Source organism: Nelumbo lutea, chromosome 8 (assembly GCF_056320005.1).
Source record: "Nelumbo lutea isolate HS-2025 chromosome 8, American lotus-T2T, whole genome shotgun sequence".
Lineage (NCBI taxonomy): Eukaryota > Viridiplantae > Streptophyta > Magnoliopsida > Proteales > Nelumbonaceae > Nelumbo > Nelumbo lutea.
In genome coordinates, this window is record NC_142691.1 from 11,320,493 (window position 1) to 11,340,877 (window position 20,385).

At 38.9% G+C, this 20,385-nt stretch overlaps 1 protein-coding gene across 4 annotated transcripts in view; it reads right to left on the reverse strand.

The window, feature by feature from the left end:
- The window catches only part of LOC148842716 (RAD3-like DNA-binding helicase protein), a 56,903-nt gene extending 39,306 nt beyond the window's left edge, over positions 1 to 17,597 (reverse strand). For all 4 annotated transcript variants that reach the window (XM_088960132.1, XM_088960131.1, XM_088960129.1 and 1 more), the window contains exons 1-14: positions 17,307 to 17,597; positions 11,642 to 11,901; positions 9,222 to 9,370; positions 8,287 to 8,368; positions 7,993 to 8,140; positions 7,500 to 7,662; positions 6,598 to 6,774; positions 6,284 to 6,411; positions 6,052 to 6,097; positions 5,327 to 5,468; positions 5,073 to 5,227; positions 4,876 to 4,967; positions 4,690 to 4,794; positions 4,488 to 4,556 (exon numbers count right to left, since the gene is read on the reverse strand). In XM_088960132.1, coding sequence (XP_088816258.1) covers positions 4,488 to 4,556; positions 4,690 to 4,794; positions 4,876 to 4,967; positions 5,073 to 5,227; positions 5,327 to 5,468; positions 6,052 to 6,097; positions 6,284 to 6,411; positions 6,598 to 6,774; positions 7,500 to 7,662; positions 7,993 to 8,140; positions 8,287 to 8,368; positions 9,222 to 9,370; positions 11,642 to 11,901; positions 17,307 to 17,408 — 1,818 coding nt within the window. In that variant the 5' untranslated portion in view covers positions 17,409 to 17,597. The remainder of the gene's footprint in view (positions 1 to 4,487; positions 4,557 to 4,689; positions 4,795 to 4,875; positions 4,968 to 5,072; positions 5,228 to 5,326; positions 5,469 to 6,051; positions 6,098 to 6,283; positions 6,412 to 6,597; positions 6,775 to 7,499; positions 7,663 to 7,992; positions 8,141 to 8,286; positions 8,369 to 9,221; positions 9,371 to 11,641; positions 11,902 to 17,306) is intronic.
- Positions 17,598 to 20,385: the final 2,788 nt, after the last annotated feature.

Below are 20,385 nucleotides of genomic sequence, written 5' to 3' on the forward strand. Positions count from 1 at the left end.
ACACACTATGGCAAACATAGCTACTCAGGAGAATCAGCCCCCCATCCATACTGTGACTCAGACACATTCATCTGGTTCTGACCCAAGGGAGGATATTATGAATTCCTTCCGTGACCATTTAGAGCTCTATGGTAGAGCAATTCGTCAGATGGATGCTCCTCCCTCAACTTCATTTGCGCCTACATCAGCTAACTCTGCCACAGCTTTCCATGTTGCTTCTCATACCCTTGACTCTCCCTGGATCATTGATTCTGGAGCATCAAAACACATGACGAGTACGTCCTCTTACTTTCAAACCTATCACCTTCTTTCTGGAAGAGACAAGGTGAGACTAGCAGATGGATCATATGCTTCCATAGTTGGTCAAGGAATCATCTCTCTTCCATTCGGCCTTACCCTCTCTGATGTTTTACATGTCAGCTTTCTGTTTTGGATTGTGAGTCGTGTCAGTTTGGGAAACACCATCGTTTTCCCTTTAGTTCTAGGGTTGATAACCGTGTGTGGAGTCCTTTTTCTTCAGTTCATTCAGATGTTTGGGGTCCTTATAAAGTAATGTCATATAATGGATACAGATATTTTGTCCTTTTTGTGGATGATTTTTCAAGGATGACGTGTCTCAATTTAATGAAAGAAAGAAGTGAATTGTTTACCATTTTCCAAAAATTTTATGCTGAAATTCGTAACCAATTTGGTACCCACATCAAAGTTTTTCGTTCTGATAATGGTCGCGAATATTAATCCTCATCATTTCAGGAATACTTGGACTAACACGACATTATACATCAGACCTCGTGTACCTACACCCCACAACAAAACGGGGTGGCTGAGAGAAAGAATCGCCATCCCCTTGAAACAGCAAGATCCCTAATGCATCACATGCATGTTCCCAAACCTTTTTGGAGGGATGCAGTGCTTACCTCTTGTTTTCTGATTAATCAGATGCCCACGTTCATCCTTGATGGTCAGTCTCCGTTTCAGGTCTTGTTTCCCTCTTTGTCTCCGTTCCCTCTTACGCCGAGAGTTTTTTGGTGTGTCTATTTTGTCCATAATATGGGTCCTGGGAACGACAAGTTTGATGCCCATTCTCTCAAGTGCATCTTCCTTGGCTATTCTCGGACCTAGAAAGGGTATAGGTGTTACCATCCTGGTTCTCGACAGTCCTTTGTGTGTGCTGATGTCAGTTTCTTTGAGTTTACTCTATTCTTTTTGGGGTCTAGTGATGCTTCTTCCTCCTCATCACCTCCTCCCCTTCCACTTCCCGTTGTCGATCCTCCTCCCTTTGTTCCAGTTGTGACAAAATCCTTACCTCCGGTGCCACCACCTGTTGAACGCCCACCTATCCGTCATGTGTATACACATCGCCCACGTGCACCGGCTACTACTCCTCCGGCTACATCTCCGTCGGCGGATCCGACACCAGAACCCCACTTAGCATCTGAGATTGATCTACCCATTGCTTTGCGGAAAGGTAAACGTACTTACACCCTTCATCTCATTTCTAATTATGTTTCTCTTACTCACCTTTCCGCTTCCCATCGCCAGTTTGTTACCTTGTTATCATCAGTTATTGTTCCTAAAGATGTCCAGGAAGCCCTTGCCTCTCCAGGGTGGTGCCGTGCCAATCATAATCATACTTGGGACCTCGCTGCTCTTCCTCCTGGAAAGCAAGCTGTTGGTTGTAAGTGGGTTTATACTGTTAAGTATCTGCTTGATGGTAGTGTTGAACGCCTGAAAGCACGATTAGTTGCAAAAGGGTATTCCCAAACCTATGGCATTGACTACACAGAGACCTTCTCACCGGTTGCTAAGATAGGGTCAATTCGTGTTGTGATCTCTCTTGCAGCCATGTATGAGTGGCCACTATATCAGCTTGATATCAAGAATGCCTTTTTGCATGGTGACTTACTCGAGGAGATCTACATGGAGCAACCTTCAGGGTTTGTTGCTCAGGGAGAGGATAGTAAGGTGTGCAGACTAAGGAAGGCTATATATGGGCTTAAACAGTCTCCTCAAGCATGGTTTGGTAGGTTCAGTGAGGTGATAAAGAAGTTTGGCATGAAACAGTGCAAAGTTGACCATCCTGTATTTAGTCACGACTCTCCGGGAGGAAAAATACCGTTGGTGGTGTATGTAGATGATAATGTTATTACTGGGAATGATAACATTGGTATTGATAGGCTGAAGACTTGTATGTAGGATCACTTTCAGACAAAGGATCTGGATAAACTGAAATACTTCTTGGGGATAGAGGTAGCGAGATCCAAGTATGGGATTAACCTGTGCCAGAGGAAGTATGTGCTTGATTTGCTGGAAGAAACAGGCTTGTTTGTTGGGTGCCAAACCAGCTGAAACACCCATGAACACAAATACCAAGCTAATCAGTGATATGGGTGAAGTGTTTGAAGACCCTGGCAAATACCGACGACTTGTGGGCAAACTGAACTATCTAACCATTACCAGACCAAACATCTCATTTGCAGTTAATGTGATAAGCCAGTTCATGCAAAAACCTCTGACTCCTCATTGGAATGCGGTTCTGAGAATTGTGAAATATCTAAAAGGGGCCCCGGGTCACGGTCTGATATACAAGAGTGGGGGAAAACTTGAAATAGAAAGGTATTCTGATGCTGACTGGGCCGGTTCTATGTCTGATAGGCGGTCTACTACAAGCTATTGCACGTTTTTGGGAGGTAACCTAGTGACATGGAAAAGTAAGAAGCAGGCGGTTGTGGCAAGAAGCAGTGCAGAGGCAGAATATAGGGCTATGGCGCATACCGCTTGTGAATTAGTGTGGCTAAGGAACCTTCTATAGGAAGTAGGGTACAACATTAACACTCCAATGAAGCTCTATTGTGATAATCAGGCTGCAGTTCATATCTCCTCTAATCCAGTGTTCCATGAAAGAACCAAGCACATTGAGGTTAACTGTCACTTTGTGAGGGAGAAGGTGTTGAATGGAGAGCTAGACACTACACATGTTAATACAGGAAATCAGTGGGCTGACTTATTTACAAAAGGCTAGAATCGGGGAAGAGTGGATTACATATGTAATCATATTCTCCCAGCTTGAGGGGGAGTGTTAGCGTAGGGGTATCTCTGTCTTTATAACTTGATTGATGTTGCTGATCTGTAATGTTGTGTTGAAACATGTGCTCTTAACTTAAGTAAGGGCACATAGGTCTTTTCAGTTATGTTTTAATAATAATATAAATACTTATTGGCCGACTGGGAGAAGTCATGTTGACTCTTTCAGTTCGAACCAGAATTCTCTCTTCGCTCTTTCTCTCTTTCTCTATCACTCTTTCTTCTTCTACATAACTAAACTCAGTCAGGCCGAACTCTAAGGCAGACCTGAATTCTAACACTCTGTAAAGAACAGGAGGAATCTGTTGCTCATCTTTTCTTCTTGTGCAAGATTTCTAGTTTCTTGTGGAGGATATTCACTACTATGTTACTGATCACAAAAAAATAAGATATTCACTACCATGTTTGGGTTAACAAACTTTCAGCCAGAAACAGCTGCAGAATTTTTTTCTACATGGTCAAGGTTAAGAGGAAGCAAGAAAGCAAGAATGCTCTGGAGCTGTATACCATTTGCAATATGGTGGAACATAAGGAATGGAAGGACAGAAATAGAAGAATTTTTTAAGACAAATATCAGAATCTGGACAAGACTGTAGCAGCTGTCAGCAATTTAGTTGCAGACTGGGTTCTGTTATCTACACAATTTAATCAAGTTTCTAGGAGGATTTGGGGAACAAGTTGGGAGATATTCTGAGATTTCAATTTTGTAACTTGAATAATTTATTTTGATTTTGCTCCCTAACAGTTCATTTATGTTGTTTTGCTTGTGGGTGATGCCTTATCACCTGCTAAACAGTAAGCTTTTTCTTATTTAATGGAATTTCATTTTACTATCACAAAAATAAATAATAATAATAATAATAAGTAAAATGCAATAACTAAAAGTTATATGTATGAAATAATTAAAAATTACAAATATGGCATTTAAGTTAATAAGTAATATAAATAAATAAATATTTTTGTGGGCCCATGTGCCATTTTTCACTTGTATATGTATTAATGGGACCCACATGTGTCCTAAGAACATATTATTCCGAGACAAAACTTATCAAATAGTCCTGTCTTTTTGTCTTTCAAGAATATCTCTCAAAGGAAAATGTTACCAAAGGGTCTTGATCATCAAAGACTAGCTCCAAAAGATCAGTAGGTCTTTTGATCTGCTGAGATTTTGAGAGAGCTTTTTAGAATGACTTGCCAAATGCAGCCATAGTTAGTTTACATTATCCTAGGTGTTTGGTAGTCTAATCCCCTACAACAAGCACCTCATAGGCCTTCTATATGTTTCATCTTCAGAATTCAGAAACTTCATCAGTTAAAGACAAACACAATAATCCTTCCAGAATATTAGCACAAGAAAAGAAAATGATGTTGCAATTTCCAGGATTAATCCATTGGTCTCATACCTTGCCACGACAAACAGCAAAAAAGATTGCACCAGAAGTTGAGGTGTCCTTCAACTTAGCCATAAAATCCTATAACAGAATCCCATTTCAACCAGCCCATCAAGTCATGAAGACCGTAAAACATTTTATACTATATAGGAAGAAGAAAATAAGAGGAACAATTAACAAAACATCCATATATTAAGGAGTATAAATTACTAACCTCAATCGAGGAAGCGAAAAGGGAAGACTGTTTAGGCTCTACAACAGGTTGCTTATGTTTGCAGATCCTTCCCCAGATTGTGCTTGAATTTGAGTTTAAATGACTCTGTAACAAATAAAACATGCTTTATTAAGAGAGAGCCATAAACAAACATCAGATCTATTTCAATCTTAATTGATGTCTCACCACATTCTTCCAACATGCAATGCATTGGTCCAAAGCATAATAAGATGGAAAGAAAACCAGTAGTCCATCAGGTACAATTCTAGCAAAATTTACTGCAGGAAAAAAAGTCAACATGGTTTCTAAAATAGTTCCTTATAGAATAAAAAAATAAAATTAAGTCCACATAACTCATGCATTTTATGGTATCTTGTACATACCAATGGCATTCCCTAATTCTTGCTTGTAATCTAGAGAATCACGATTTCGATAAGAGGAATTGAAAGTGCAACCAGATGGACCATTTGGTACAATTCCAGCCCAGATTTGATTTGAAGATATAACATGAGGATTTTCCAACCGAACAGGAAATTCCCTGAGACAGCAAATAAGGTGATCTCCAGTGATGGGCAATCCAGAGAACTAGAATGTCAAACATTGGGAGCTCTTAGTTCATTATAGAATAATGACTTACAATTTCAGCTCCTGTGCAAATGAATCCAAGGGAGATAAGGTGCCAGACGTCAAAATGATAGAACCAACACCCAGGCTCCTAAACTCTCCCATGGCAATTCCTGGGTTGAAACACCACCAACTGAGCATCCTAGATGTCTTACCTGTAAATCAAAACCAATAAAAAAGTACCAATCAGTATAAGGAGAAATAAATGTTTTTGTTTGATAAATAAGGAGAAATAATTGTCCCCCCTCCTCCCTCCCCCACCCCTGGGTGAGAGGGGGTGGAAGCAGCACAAAGCGCATCTGTAATTCCTAGTGAAAAATAAATAAAAACATTCCTAATTAAACATGATTTATTTTATTAAAAATTTAATCGCTGTTACTGCTCATATTTTTAGATATGCAAATTATGAAAAGAAATGGCATAACAAAAACTACAATAAACTTGTTTAATTTACCCTGTATGCAGTTATTACTTACTTTTAGATTAGTGGCCACAATAACTGAAATATTTTCTGGTAAGAATAGGATGATACTATCTTTTAGCAAAAGTGGAGAACTATAATAAAAAATGAACTAAACAAAGCATTTCGGCCAAACTGAATTTGGATAGTATTTCTTGCAATCAATTGACAGCTCTAAGGACTGTATTAACTACATAAGATATAGAATGTCAAACTGCACATCAATCTCAACACCATAGACTGTCAGTTTAAGATCAGGAAAATTTTGTCCTTAATACCTTTAAGAGTGTCTATAGCATTTGCTTCTATTTCCTGCACATGAACCTTACAACAGCCAAATAAAAACAAAGAAAGTCAAGATTAGTATCACTCACTGAAGATGATTTCATGGCCTGGAGAGAACATAGATGGACATTAAAGTTGCCAATGATAACATGCAAAACAGATAATTGACAAAGTTCCTAGTGGTAATTATACCAGTTTCTATGATTCACAAGAGTCCCAACTTACTTGGTAGTATTTTGCATGAGCTTTATCCCCATTTCTAAAGATTATCTTAAGAATATCACTTATACTTTCCAGCCTACATATAGTGCTTTTTGTCTTGTACAGAGCTCTACTTTCAGTCATATTTGCATCTGAAAATATGAGAACCACTCTCCATTATGCTATCTCAGGATTCAAGAATAATTAATTCCTACAAATGAGGAAACTGAACTTCCAGTATAACTAAGAAGACATTTAACAGTTAACTACAGTTACAGTGAATTCTAGACAAGGGTGAACACCGGGAATATTGAAGCAGCGACAACTCCAAGACCTACCATCATTAATCAGCTCTGCAGCCTGATCAATTGTTTCAATGAGCATACTGGCAGTTTCATGTGTGATGTTTAACTCAGCAAGGAATTCATAGATGTAAGGCCCTGGTCGGGTAAAACCCAATTCCTTGGGATCAATAGGCACTTCAGCAATATGCTTCTCAAGCTTCAGTAGAAGAGCTGCAACAATTTTGCTCTAAGACATAAGCATGACTAGGCATTATGTAGTTCCAGAATAATAGTATCAACAATAATGGAACAAAAGTTCACAATACTGTTAGCAAACTATCAATAAAGACTAAAAATAGTATATCGTACTTACACACAGCCTTGTATATACAAATGATGCTTTATGTTGAATCACTACGATAGGCATTGCAATGTCTTTATTTAATAGGGGGGAATTTAACTTTACTATAGATTTTGAGAAAGAGTAAATCCTACTCAGATCATTCTTTCAAATTTAATCCAGACAATATCTGCCTACATAGAAACGTAGATGTACATAGCACAGAATGACTAAAATCGTAAGTCTTGCCTTGGAAATCTATCAGAACATCATGGAAATCAACCAACTATTCATCTAACTTGTGCATAACAAGGGAACAGTGATAAAGCATCATATAAAAATTTACATTAGCAAGACATAGTAGCTGTACATAGCACAAATTTAATCCAGACAATATCTGCCTACATAGAAACGTAGATGTACATAGCACAGAATGACTAAAATCATAAGTCTTGCCTTGGAAATCCATCAGAACATCATGGAAATCAAGCAACTATTCATCTAACTTGTGCATAACAAGGGAACAGTGATAAAGCATCATATAAAAATTTACATTAGCAATACATAGTAGCTTAAAATACATTTACCATCTAGTAGAGAATTACTAATTGATCACCTTTAAGAATAGCAAAATTATCTGGCTTAAACAACTTATCATTTGATTTTTCAGTTGCCCTCTTACTAACAGCTAGGTCAATAGAGTTCTTTGCTTCAGTTATGCAAGCAGACAAAAGTCCAGAAGGCAAATCAAAAGACGCTGCATCTGCACATATGCTTTCCTGCATTTCAAAAGACAGTTGTCCATATTTTAGAAGTAACCTAAATATCATCAAAACATGAAGGCTTGTGGAGCTTAAATTTCAACAGACAAATCATGCCCTTTATTCTGAGGATGAACAAGAAAAGGAAAGAAGCCTACAGCTCAAAGAACCAATAGTTCATGTTAAAACAAATATCCTCCCTCCCCCCCCCCCCACACACACACAAAAACTACAAAAGAAAGGTTCACACAAAGGTCAGTTTCATTAAGACTAGAAAAATATTTTAGAACTTCCACCAGGCCCCAATTACAATGCAGGAAAAAAAAAAGATAAAGGAACTGTTGCTACCAGATTGTGAGCTTCATCAAATATGAGTATACTGTTCTTCCACTCAATAGTTAGGGTTTCCCGATTCCCGCGATCAATAAGATAGTTGTATGGAGCAAATAAAATATCAACAACCTTATGGAGATCTCGTGATATATAATAGGGGCACCTGAAGGGAGGTTGATATTTGATTAGAGTACACAAGCAGAGTATAACTGCAATGCATATGGAACCCAATCTAGGACAACTACTTACATAACAACTAGTTATTAACTTTTCAATAAGCAAGGTAACAAGGACATTGATAAAACTTACGGCCCCTGGGTTCTTCCAATGTTGACCAAGTCCTCTATGTCGATAGGATCATCTCCAAGACTGGGATTTTTCTTCACGAACTCTATAAAAAAAATAGCATATGCATCCAAAGTTCATAAAAGAAACATGCACATACAGAATAACATATGTATCCAAGGATCATAAAAATGACACATACAGAACTCAAATAATTTTATGTCAAAAGCTTTCTAAAAACGTAAAAGTAGCAGCCTTTGTTAGCAAAATTGATTGAAGAAAATACATGAATCTTATCTTGCAATTCCATTTATCTAAGGTTCTTCCCAAAGACAAATTAAATCTATAACAGGCATGTGTTACAAAGGAAGCCAATCTGACAGAACTATATTACAGAAACTATATTCCATTATTCCATGCAAGTACAGCCCAGAATCCCAAGTCCAATTCAACTGGGCAGGCCTACCATATCTTTTGAGAAGTAAGCCTTGTCTTTTGGGAGTAGTCCCACCAGTGAAGGCAATGAACCCTTCTAATTCAGCCCACAGTTGATCCTAATGATGCAAACCTGAATTAGAATTTTTCTTATTAGGCTGCTTAAGCATCAAGCCACCCCCCCCCTAATGTTCTCCTTCTCACCATATTCACATTCCACTCCAAACATTTAAAATAATCAGGGATAATTACTCATAATAGTTTCATTTGGCATTGACCCCTATGAGTGGAAATCCAAGTGGAACAGAGAGGGGAAATGGTTATCCATTGATCTTCTGCCATAGAATAGACAGATGCAAAATAGATTACCTTATTGATAACAAGGCAGATCCAGAAATTTATAAATGGTTGAATTTACTAAGACCAGCAAAACAGACACATCAGAAAACATCAAAAGAAACATAATAGCATGCAATAAAATTTTTAACTTTAACCAAATCTGCATGGCACATGAACAGGAGTACCTCCAACACGAGCATAATAGGAACAACGGCGTTTACTGTCCTTTCTACAAAGGGAATGGCAGGCATTGGTTTGTGCTCTCCCACGAAGTAGCTGCACATCATCATGAATGCACAATTGTTCCCGAGACCCTAATACTACCATTTTGGGCCTGTAAATAATAAATAGTTTAAATATCAAAAATAAAACTCTAGACTAAGCATCTACATCAATTTCAACAATCAGACATCAACCCACAAATGCAAAGCATAACACTTTTTTTTCGATAATTTGCAAAGTATAACATTTCCATAGCCATCAAACCAAACAGAAAACCTGGACTAAACAGTAATCAACCAAAAGTCACCAATGAAATATAATAGCCAATGCTCTATGAAATCATAATATTTCAAAGTAAAATTGCTGTTGACTTGGCAATCTAAGTTCACTGTATGATATCTTTTGGGATCATAAGTGACAAAGAATGAAGTTTAGACCAGTGTTTTAATAGGAATGCCTAGGCTCAGAAGCGCATTTCAGGGTATGCACCTTGCCTAAACAAAGGCACAGCCCCATCCAAAGGCACGTGCCTGGTTTGCCTTGCACCTCATCCAGGTTCATGCCTTCTTAAAATTGTCTTTTATTTGTGGATTCTTTCGTGTCTTAGACCTTTGTAGTGGTTCATCAACTTCTAAACTCCTCTTTAGTGTTGTTTGTATACTAGTAATGGTCTATTAACTTATAAAATAAGCAAAAACAAAGACCTTTCAAATACTTAAAGACTTAGTTTTTGCAAATAGGCTCTTAAACAACAAAATTTCCACTTAAGAAGTAACAATAATAAAGCTAACATGATATGTCCAGAACATGAGTATGAAATAAATGCAAATGCCAAGATGGATGAGTAGTAAAACTACAAAGGACAGGGTCAAAAATGAAGTGATTCAAAGGAACCTAGGAACAGCTCCAATAGGTGACAAAAATATTATATGTTATTAATTTTAGATATTGTATTCCATTAATAAATTGAACTAAAGATGATCAAAACATTATATATTATTAATAAAATGAACTAAAAGTGACTTTGATGTTGTGTATTGTCAATCAAATGAATAGAAAATAACTTCAATGAAACATGACAACCAACTTCAGTGATAGATACATATAAATTTTGTATGTACATAAAAACACATTTAAATACTATTTGGATAGGAGATACATCAGAATGGATAGGGGTGGATCCATATCCAATCCAATTATAACTAGATCAAATTTGGATCAGTGTTTTAAAAGGTGTGCAAGGCATACACCTGAAGGCGCCCTCAAAACATTTTGAGGCATATACCAGAAGTGTTGATACCCTCAGCTAGTATTGTGTGTATTCATTCTTCTTAATATAAAAGGTTTTTATATTAGCTTAGCAAGGGAGATTGGGGTGCATTTTAAATGGGTAAGGAGGTCAACAAATGGAATGGCTGACACTTTAGCTAAACAAGGAGTTACTAGGGAGGCTTTGTTTTGGGTTTGTTTGTAAGGTTCTTGTTCTGATGTTCCACCCATCACGTGGGTGGTAAAATTGTAATTTATATATATAAGGTTTTTATTAAAAATAAAGAAAAATGAGATCCTCCTTCCTCTTCTTCCTCCTCCCCCCTTCTCATTCTTCTTCCTCCTCGTCACCCTCCTCTTAAGGAGGGTAACACCTCCTTGTGTTTGGAAGGCTTACGCCTCACACCTCCAAGTAGTGAAATGCCTCGCGTCATGCCTCCACATTTTAAAACATTGATATTTTGGATAACCTTTAATCAGATTGGATTAGGATTTGGGCAGATGCACACCATTTGCACCCCTAGTATCCTTCTTGAGAGAGTGCAATTAACCTCAATCTTTAGTTTTGTTCCTTGGGGAACCCAACAAGTTCAAGGATTGATGCTAGATGAATGTTGAACAAAAATGTTTTTTTATGCTAACCTAGCTCAGTATTAAATTAAACGGATTATAGAAGTCAAGATTATCCACGGTTTGGATTTTAGGGACTATGGGGATGCTAAATGTACTTCCCGTCAGGGTGAACAAAATTCCTTTAAAGGTCATTTTCCACTAAATGACATAAGAGCTTATCCACCATAAGAAAAACACAAATCCAAATGGGTGTGTATAAAACAACCACATCATGAGAAAGGAATGTTTTGAAAACCAGATCAGACCACATGGTTGAACCAGGAAATTTGGAAACTGGCCAAGCTCTTGTTTCCTGGTTTCCAAACAGTTTTGATAATCAGGATAATCATACCAAGAGAATTGGGAACAGGATAGTTTTCTGGTTCAATCTCTAGTTCAGTTTTCAAAACAGTCAAAATGAAACTTTTTTCTTGAGAAAATAACAAGAATAAACAAAACCTTAATGGCAGATAGATTTTTTAATCCATCAATCAATTATAACCTGTAATTAGTTCTTTTTAACTCTTGAATCACTTGTTGGAGTTGACTGTGAGTGCGTGAAGTGTATACTATAGTTGGGAGCTTTGTTGCTGCAGACTGTGATGATGAAATATCTGATTGTTGGCTTCCCATAATCTGGCCTTTTTCTTCAAACTTTCCAGTGGAGAAAGCACCCAAACTTTTCCTCCATGCCAATGTAGCACACAGAAGACACAAGGTTTTTCCAGTTCCAGTAGGACTCTCCAGTAATGCATTACATTTCTAAAACAACAACAGGAAAATAGAAAAAAAAAATTATATTTTGCTATGGAATATGCAAAACAGCCAAAAGTATGTCATTTAAGCTTCTACAGAGGTTTAATACTGATTACGCAAGGATTCTCCAGTAACACATTACATTTGTAAAGCAGTGTTGCGAAAATTAGGGGAAAATATACATTTTTCTAATAACATTATGCAAAACACCCAAAAGGTGAAAAGTCATACAAGCTTCTATTGAGATGTAGACATTTAGTACTGGTTATGTCCAGGCTTTCTCCCACAAAGTAAAGCTTAAAAAGGATAAAAAAGATGGTAACCTTGGAAAAGAAGGCGAGTGATGTAACTGAAACTGTGTGCATTAAAACATCTAACACTGAATAAAAATAAGGGGAAAATTAGTTGGATATCATCACGAGGCGAGGCAATATATAGTAGATATCTTCAACCCATAGTTGTCAAGGCGACCCCTAGGCAACAAGGTGCCCTTTGAGGCTCACCTCGCCTAATCGCCTAGCAGTTTTCTACTTCCTACAATAAAATACTATTTTATTCATTCTTTTTTTATATCATAATTATAAAATAGACATTCTTAAACTAAAATAATCATTTTGTGTTTATATACTAATTTCTTTTTATTATTTTCTTATTTATTAGGGTTTAATCAATACAAACATTGCTAAATGCTGTATTGAACCCTCAAAGACGTAAAAACCTGAACCGATAAGGAAGAACTTAAAATCTTATCTAATCAGTCAGCACATTTTCCTTTTCCATATATTCTTCTTCTACTACTACTACTACCAATACTTTTTATTTTCTTCTTTTCCTATAACAAAAATAAGGGTTCAGCCCCTATATTTTTTGAGTTCTATTTTCCTTCTTTTTCTTCTCATAAATATGTTGATTTTCTATACTTTAATATGAACTTTATACTTTTCTTTTGAAAATTATGAATAATTATTAAAGAAATATGGTTATGGTACCTAGGGAACTACCCTAGTATCTATGTTTTTAACATAAAAAATCCATCGCCTAGGCAACAAGGCGCCCCCAAGGCGCCCCCCAATCGCCTAGCCTCGCCTTGGCGCCTTGAAAACTATGCTTCAATCAAATAGATATTAAATCATTTCCTTTTACTATCAAAACCAGTCTATTGTAGATGTAGCCAAAAACTTGAAAATATGATATCATTTTAAAATTTTCAATAAAGAATCTCATTCCCATTTATTTTATCTTGGGATTAGTGTGACTAATCCACTTTAAGTAATCAACTCATGCATTGCAAATGCTATAAAAGCCAATATAAATTAACTCCTATGTGATTCCAGAATGCCTCTGAATAGACATGCTCAATCAATTTGCTGAAATTCAACAATCAACGATGTTCCCAAAAACAGTCCAAACTTTTTCCGTGCTAAGAGGGAGCAACTTCTCTGCTTGCTAAGCATCCAAACCCAAACCATAATTTCAGAGAGAGAGGGGGGGATCTTAAATGAGGAGGACAACCTATGGGTGAAAGTTATCGAGAGAAAATAAATGAGGAGGGAAAATTTCTAGAATTGCAAAATTAAAAGGGGTATCTCATGGGCCTGGAGAGGTATTCTCCTGGCCAGAGATCTCATCAAGAAAGGCACTTGTTGACAAGTAGGAAATGGGAGGTCTATTAGCTTTTGGCATGATAATTGGGTTTATGATAGACCTCTAGCTGAAACCATTAACTGTGAGACTACAACAAATCATAACATTAAAGTCTCGGACATGATTGATCTTGGAAGAGAATGCTGGAATGAAGACAAAATAAAGGTTGTGGTCTCTAACCAAATTTGGCAAGATATTAAGACAATTTTTATTGATCCTAACTCTATGGAGGACAAAATTATTTTGGGGTGCAACCCTAAGGGAATTTTCTCTATAAAAACAACTTATTTGTTGAAGTGCTCTTCTATTCTTAACCCAAACAGTACCTTTAATTGGCTAGCTAATATTTCGAACATCAAATGCCCCCCAAAGATAATGTTATGGACGCATGCAAGCATAGGCAGCAGCACGCACAGCAGCGCGCACCACCCGGCAACAGCACTTGGGAGACGCACGCACCATCCGACAGCAGCACTAGGGAGGGGCCCACATGACAGCTCAACAGGGTGGGTCCACACTTATCTTGCCACAACAGCACTACTCGCCAACTCGCCGCCAGCTGCATTATCCCTCATCCCTTATCCTTAACTTATCTTATCTTCTTAGTAAGAGTTCTGTTTGCCACTAGAAGTAGGAGTCGTGTTACCATTAGAAGTAGGTAATTTATTTAGAAGTAGGAGTTTGAGTTTGATATGGATTACCCTAGCCTAGCCGAATCCAATAAGGAATCCCCTTTTGTAATCTCCTATTTAAGGAGCTATGATTTGGGAATAAAGTATTCAGTTTCCAGTCAAGAGAAGAGTGAGGAGAGTTCGGGTGGTCTCTTGGACAAATCACCCATTCGGTTTTCCACAATAGGGTCTGCACGCAAGGGAAGGCGCAAGGGGAAGCAAGAGGTTCTCCCCGTGGACCGACCCGTGACGAGATCCTACGCCCGGGCCCATAACATTCTGGTATCAGAGCCTACCGTCATGGGGGAACAGGAGCCGCTGTCTTCCAGGGTCCACGAGCTAGAGCATAGGCTCGCTGAAACCAGCTTGGAGATTCGTAAGGTCAAGGATGATGTCCGGGAGCTGCGACGCCTGCTGAAAGCGTTCCTCTCCAACAAAGAAAGAAGCTCTGAGGGAACCGCCACCACCAACAGTCGTCGTCCGGACTGGGCAGAGACGTCCAGCGAACAGAAGATCGCTGCCCCAACAGTCGTTGTTATTCCCAAGTATAGTCGGTTGGAATTTCCATCTTACAGTGGCACTAGAGACCCGTTAGGATGGCTGTATCGCTGCGAACAGTTCTTCCGTAACCAGCGTAATGATGACAAGGATAAAGTCAGTCTGGCCGCCTTCCACCTATCAGAAGAGGTGCAGCTCTGGTTCTATAGACTGGAGCAAGTAGAACCCAGTCTCAACTGGGGGCAGTTTAAATCATATTGTCTCCTCAGGTTCAGACCACCGTTGACAACCAACCCACTGAGCGAGTTAATCAACCTCAAGCAAACTAGAACCGTGGCAGAATACCAACGCCAGTTCCAAACCCTTCTCGCTAGAGCAACCTCGGTTCGCACAAATCAACAAGTCGACATGTTCACCGCGGGGCTAGCAGAACCCCTAAGAGTGGACGTGGAGATGCAACACCCTTCCAACCTGGTCACAGCCATGAACCTAGCACGCGCCTTCGAACGCAAACTACAACTCAACCACAGAACCTTCAGTATGGGGCGGCCTCCATCAGCATGGGCATCCCCAGAACCACTTGGAATGGCTCCATATCCAGCAGCCAGCCAAGAACGGAAGCCACAGACAAGCACCAATTCCAGATCAGCATCCAGTGTGGGGAGCAACGTCGGTACACCCCCTATTAAGCACTTGTCCAGGGCTGAGATGGCAGAACGCAGGGCGAGGGGGCAATGTTTTAATTGCGATGAACTCTACTCAACAGAGCACAAGTGCAAGTGACTTTTCTGCCTCCTAGTGAAACAAGAGGAAGATGATGATGAACCCCTTTCATTGGAACCCGATCCAGGAGGGCAAAGTCATTCCACCTATCCGGAATTCCTTCGATGGTGTTTCCCGACGCCCATCCTGAATTCGAGCTTGAAGACAAGCTCGTAGTCCAAGAGGGGAGTGATGTTATGGACGCACGCAAGCATAGGCAGCAGCACGCACAACAACGCGCACCACCCAGCAGTAGCACTTAGGAGGCACACGCACCATCCGACAGCAGCACTAGGGAGGGGCCCACACGACAGCTCTGCTCGCCAACTCGCCGCCAACTGCATTATCCCTCATCCCTTATCCTTATCTTATCTTATCTTCTTAGTAAGAGTTCTGTTTGCCACTAGAAGTAGGAGTCGCGCTACCATTAGAAGTAGGTAATTTATTTAGAAGTAGGAGTTTGAGTTTGATATGGATTACCCTAGCCTGGCTGAATCCAAAAAGGAATCCCCTTTTGTAATCTCCTATTTAAGGAGTTGTGGTTTGGGAATAAAGTATTCAGTTTCCAGTCAAGAGAAGAGTGAGGAGAGTTCAGGTGGTCTCTTGGACAAATCACCCATTCGGTTTTCCACAATAGGGTCTGCACGCAAGGGAAGGCACAAGGGGAAGCAAGAGGTTCTCCCCGTGGACCGACCCGTGACGAGATCCTACGCCCGGGCCCATAACAAATAAAGACTTTTATCTTTTTCCTTCTCAACAATAGACTTCCTACTAAAAGCCATATAAGGAAAAGAGGCGATAACATCGATGGCTCTTGTAGCTTTTGTGGGGATGAGAAGGATACTGATCATATTTTAAGAATTGTGCCCACACAAAGCAAATTTGGCTTACCTTAAACACTCCTCTGGAGGGCCCAAATGAAAACAAAATTTTTCTTTGGACTGTCTGGAAAAATAGGAACTTGAAAACTTTCAATAATGTTTCAACTCCCATTCCAATTATTTTGGAACAGGCTCTCGATATGTTTATGGAGATTCTTGGTGGGAGCAAGGATACAAACATTGCCCGAATTGGCAAAGTGTGTAAACCAATTATTTGGAGTGCTCCAAAATTTGGCACTATTAAAATAAATTTCGATGCCTCTCGTAATAGTGATGGAAAATGTTCTATGTGCGGTATTGTCCATGACCATCTCAGTCGGGTGCTAGCGGTTAAAGCATATAAACTTGGCACTTGTACGGTTGATGCCTTGATGGTACAGGTGCCAAGTTAATATGCTTTAACCGCTAGCACACAACAAACTACAGGGAGTATTCTATTATAATTGAGGGTGATTCATTCTTGGTCAACTCGTGCCTCAACAAAAAGGAGGAAGTTCCATGAAATTTGAAAGGCGTCATCTCTAGCTGCTTGAGGGAGTTCTGTTCGAGGGAGGTCTTCGGTACCAGCACATATTCAGAGAAGCTAACCAGGCAGCAGATTGGCTTACTCGTGAAGCTCTTTCTTCTTCTTCCCCTTCCCTTCTTCTTATTTGTTTTACTGATTGTTGGGGACGTACTACCCCCCCCACCTAATTGTAAATAGTACACTTCTTTTCTTTTCAGAGAGAGACCTTATAAATAACTGAACTAATCTGTTCAACATTAGATTTGGATAAACTCTCTTATTGCCAGTTTCTCGAATTCGTTATCTATTCAAACTATGTCACTTATAGCAGAAATATCCTCAAGTTACTCTAAGAACCAACTACAAAATTCATACGCCTTTCTTCAATCAAAAACAAAACAAAACAAAAGGGAAACGTAGATTACGTTTTTTTATCCAGAAAAAACTTACATCTTGCAGTGACTGTATGACTTTCTCCATATAAACCAATTGGCAATCGTACGCCTCGAACGGAAAATCGACATCGATCCCCCTGATCTTGTAGATTGGCATTGTTTTCCACTGTGAACGTTCTGAGGAGAACAAAATTTCGTCAGAGGAGGAAAAACAATTATGGCTTTTCAAAAACCCTAAAAATTAACGAATGCCTTCAAAGCTCGGCATGGCACGCGTTTCCCGCCATTGAGGGCATTTTTGTAATGCAAACTATGAAGGAGGGACTCTGTGCAATGTGCTCCAAAACGAATTAGAAGACCAACCGTTACTGCCTTACTGGCCTACTGGGCCGTGTCTAATTTGGGAGTTGGGACCAGAGACCGAATCAACCCCCCACAAAACTGCCGTGTATTGAAAATATCTCCGCCGTGTACTGAGAATATCTCCTCATGATGACAATATCATTCTGGATATATATAAAACGATGAAGATATGAAAAAATTATATACATAAAGATATTTAGATTTTCAAATATGCTTTTTAAGCTTACTTAGGCGTTGTTTGGCATTGGTGCCATGTAGGCACCATACTAGAGAAACCAGTGTTGGAAGCATTGCCCTTTTGTTTGGTACAGTTTCTTATAAAAAACTTGCTTCCAAATGCTTTGGGAATCAGGAAAGTGTGATTTGAAACAACACCAAATTTGATGTTTTCTGAGAAAACAATGTATTGCTGCCAATAATGCAATGAAGTGACATCATGTGGACGTTGAATAATAAGATCAATATTGAAAATGTTGTTGTTAACATTAGTACCGAACAAAATCATGTATTATTTTTCAAAAAAACGCATATGTAGCAGCATTGCTTGCAAACAAAAAATAAGCATTATTTTCTTAGAATAAAGGGAATGCCATTCAAGTAAAAATGAGAATGGCCATCCCCTCAAATGGGAGGATGTCATTCCAAATAAGCGTATCGTCACTTGGTTGAGAGGATTGAATATCCCATTTTAAATTCAAGAAGCCAATTATTTTGAATTCAATTCGATATCTAATGGATTATTAGAAAGGCTAACTAAATTCAAATTCGACTATATATTCAAATTCAACCAATTAGTTTGAATTTCTGAATCTGAACGAAGTCCAATTAAATTTTTATCATAATATCCTTCATCAAATAAAGAAAGCCTATAATTTTATTAGAAATAAATAAAGGGTATTTAGGTCATCTTGTATGTATATAACAGGATTCGTTTAATAACAGGTGAAGATGCTGAACTGAAAAGCATATTGCTTTATCTTTTAATGAAAGAAGATTTTAAAGAGGCCGCGGGCTCCTTAGTGACTGAAACATAAGTTAGATACATTACATCATTATACCTTTAAATTTTATATTATTAACTTATTTTATTGAATAAAAGACAATGCAATGTGTCTTCAATTTAGCAATTTCTGTCATTATCAAATGGTCCCTTAGGCTGCCTTTGGAAACAATGCAAATGGAGTATAAATCCCGGTTTAAGATAAATTTGCACTATGGTTCATTTTTACCTGTGTTTAGCAACATTACATTTATGCATTGACAAATGACAGACCAATACATATTTACATTGATGATAACAAGTAAAAATACATCAATAAAAAAAAAGTAAAATTGCATTCAATTGAACTTCTGATAAAAAAAAAGCATATGTTTTATTGGAATTCATGTTTGCATCTGATGAATGATTTGACCCAATCTATGAAACGGCAACACGTGGACACTAACCCGACGTAAGCGACAACTCAGCATTGTGGCCTGGTACAGCTAAGTAACGGGCCCATAAAGCAGCTCGCCACGATGCAAGCTCCGGGTTCCCCGAGCTACTCCCAAAGGGATATTCCGAGGCAACTTCAGCTCGCCAGCTAAGAAAACCAGCTCGCCCGAACTCCCAAGCAGACAAGTCATCCCGAGGACTAATTCTACTAAGGGTACTCCCGAAGTATTCCGATTTCGCTACAAAGTAGCTCGGGAGTGGGTCGCACGAGCATTCCACAGGAAGCTTCTATCTGACAGGCCGTACCAATAAGACTACACCATATCCCTTACTGACGGTGCAGTCACTGTCCTTTTGACAGTCTGCGCCCACGTATCTCAGTAGGCGGAGGTGTGCCTGTCACTTTGGAGACGTGTCACTCGCCCGGGTAAGGAGTATGTCACAACGGCCACCTGCGCAGCCCTGGCAGGTAACGGCTGTGGCAGGGGGTCAGTGGCGGTTATGTCTGATCTCCCTAGGGAGCGCCCCTATAAAAGCCCTCAGGGCAGAGGAGAAACTTATTATTGAAACCTAAAATCTCTCGACTACAGGAAAACTGCGCGACCTCCACTCTTAGCCTTCGTTTTTCCCTTTACTTTTCATACACAATACTAACTTAAGCATCGGAGTATTCCCACTGGATAAATCCCCAATAATCATTCATTTCATCTTCTAACGTGCCGTTCGTTGCCAGCAAGGAGCCAGTCAGCTGTCAGATAGGAATGCTTGGATCGTGCTACATCAGCATCTATTACAACTAAAAGTCTAATTGATAAGAAAGTAAATTTGATAGTGCAAAACTAATCCAACTTTGCAAAATATATGAACCGTTTTACAAACGCGACCTTAATATTGTAATCGGTTTAGTTATTTATTGAATCAAACGAGGACATATTTGAATTCATTTGGATAAGCTAAATGGTTTAATTTCCATACCTGAATCACAAATTCACAATTATCGCATTCAAATTATCAGGATTAATATATATAGAAAGAGAAGTTATTTAGCACAAAAACGGTTGGTTACACAGTCATAAACATCGGAGAAACAAATAAAATCTAACTTAAAGTTCTTGAAATTTGAGTTCGAATTGGTTTTATATGATGTCCGAGGTTGCCAACCTATCTACAGCACTGTCTGCTTGTTGAAGGACATGCACGTACTTGGTGTTTAGATTACTTCGACAGCAGATTTCATTGCATCCCTTGACGAAGTTGGAGATATTCTATGAGGGTTTCAATCTGCCAAAAAGCGCATTGATTATTAAACTTGAGTCTCGTTCTATGGCGTATTTGA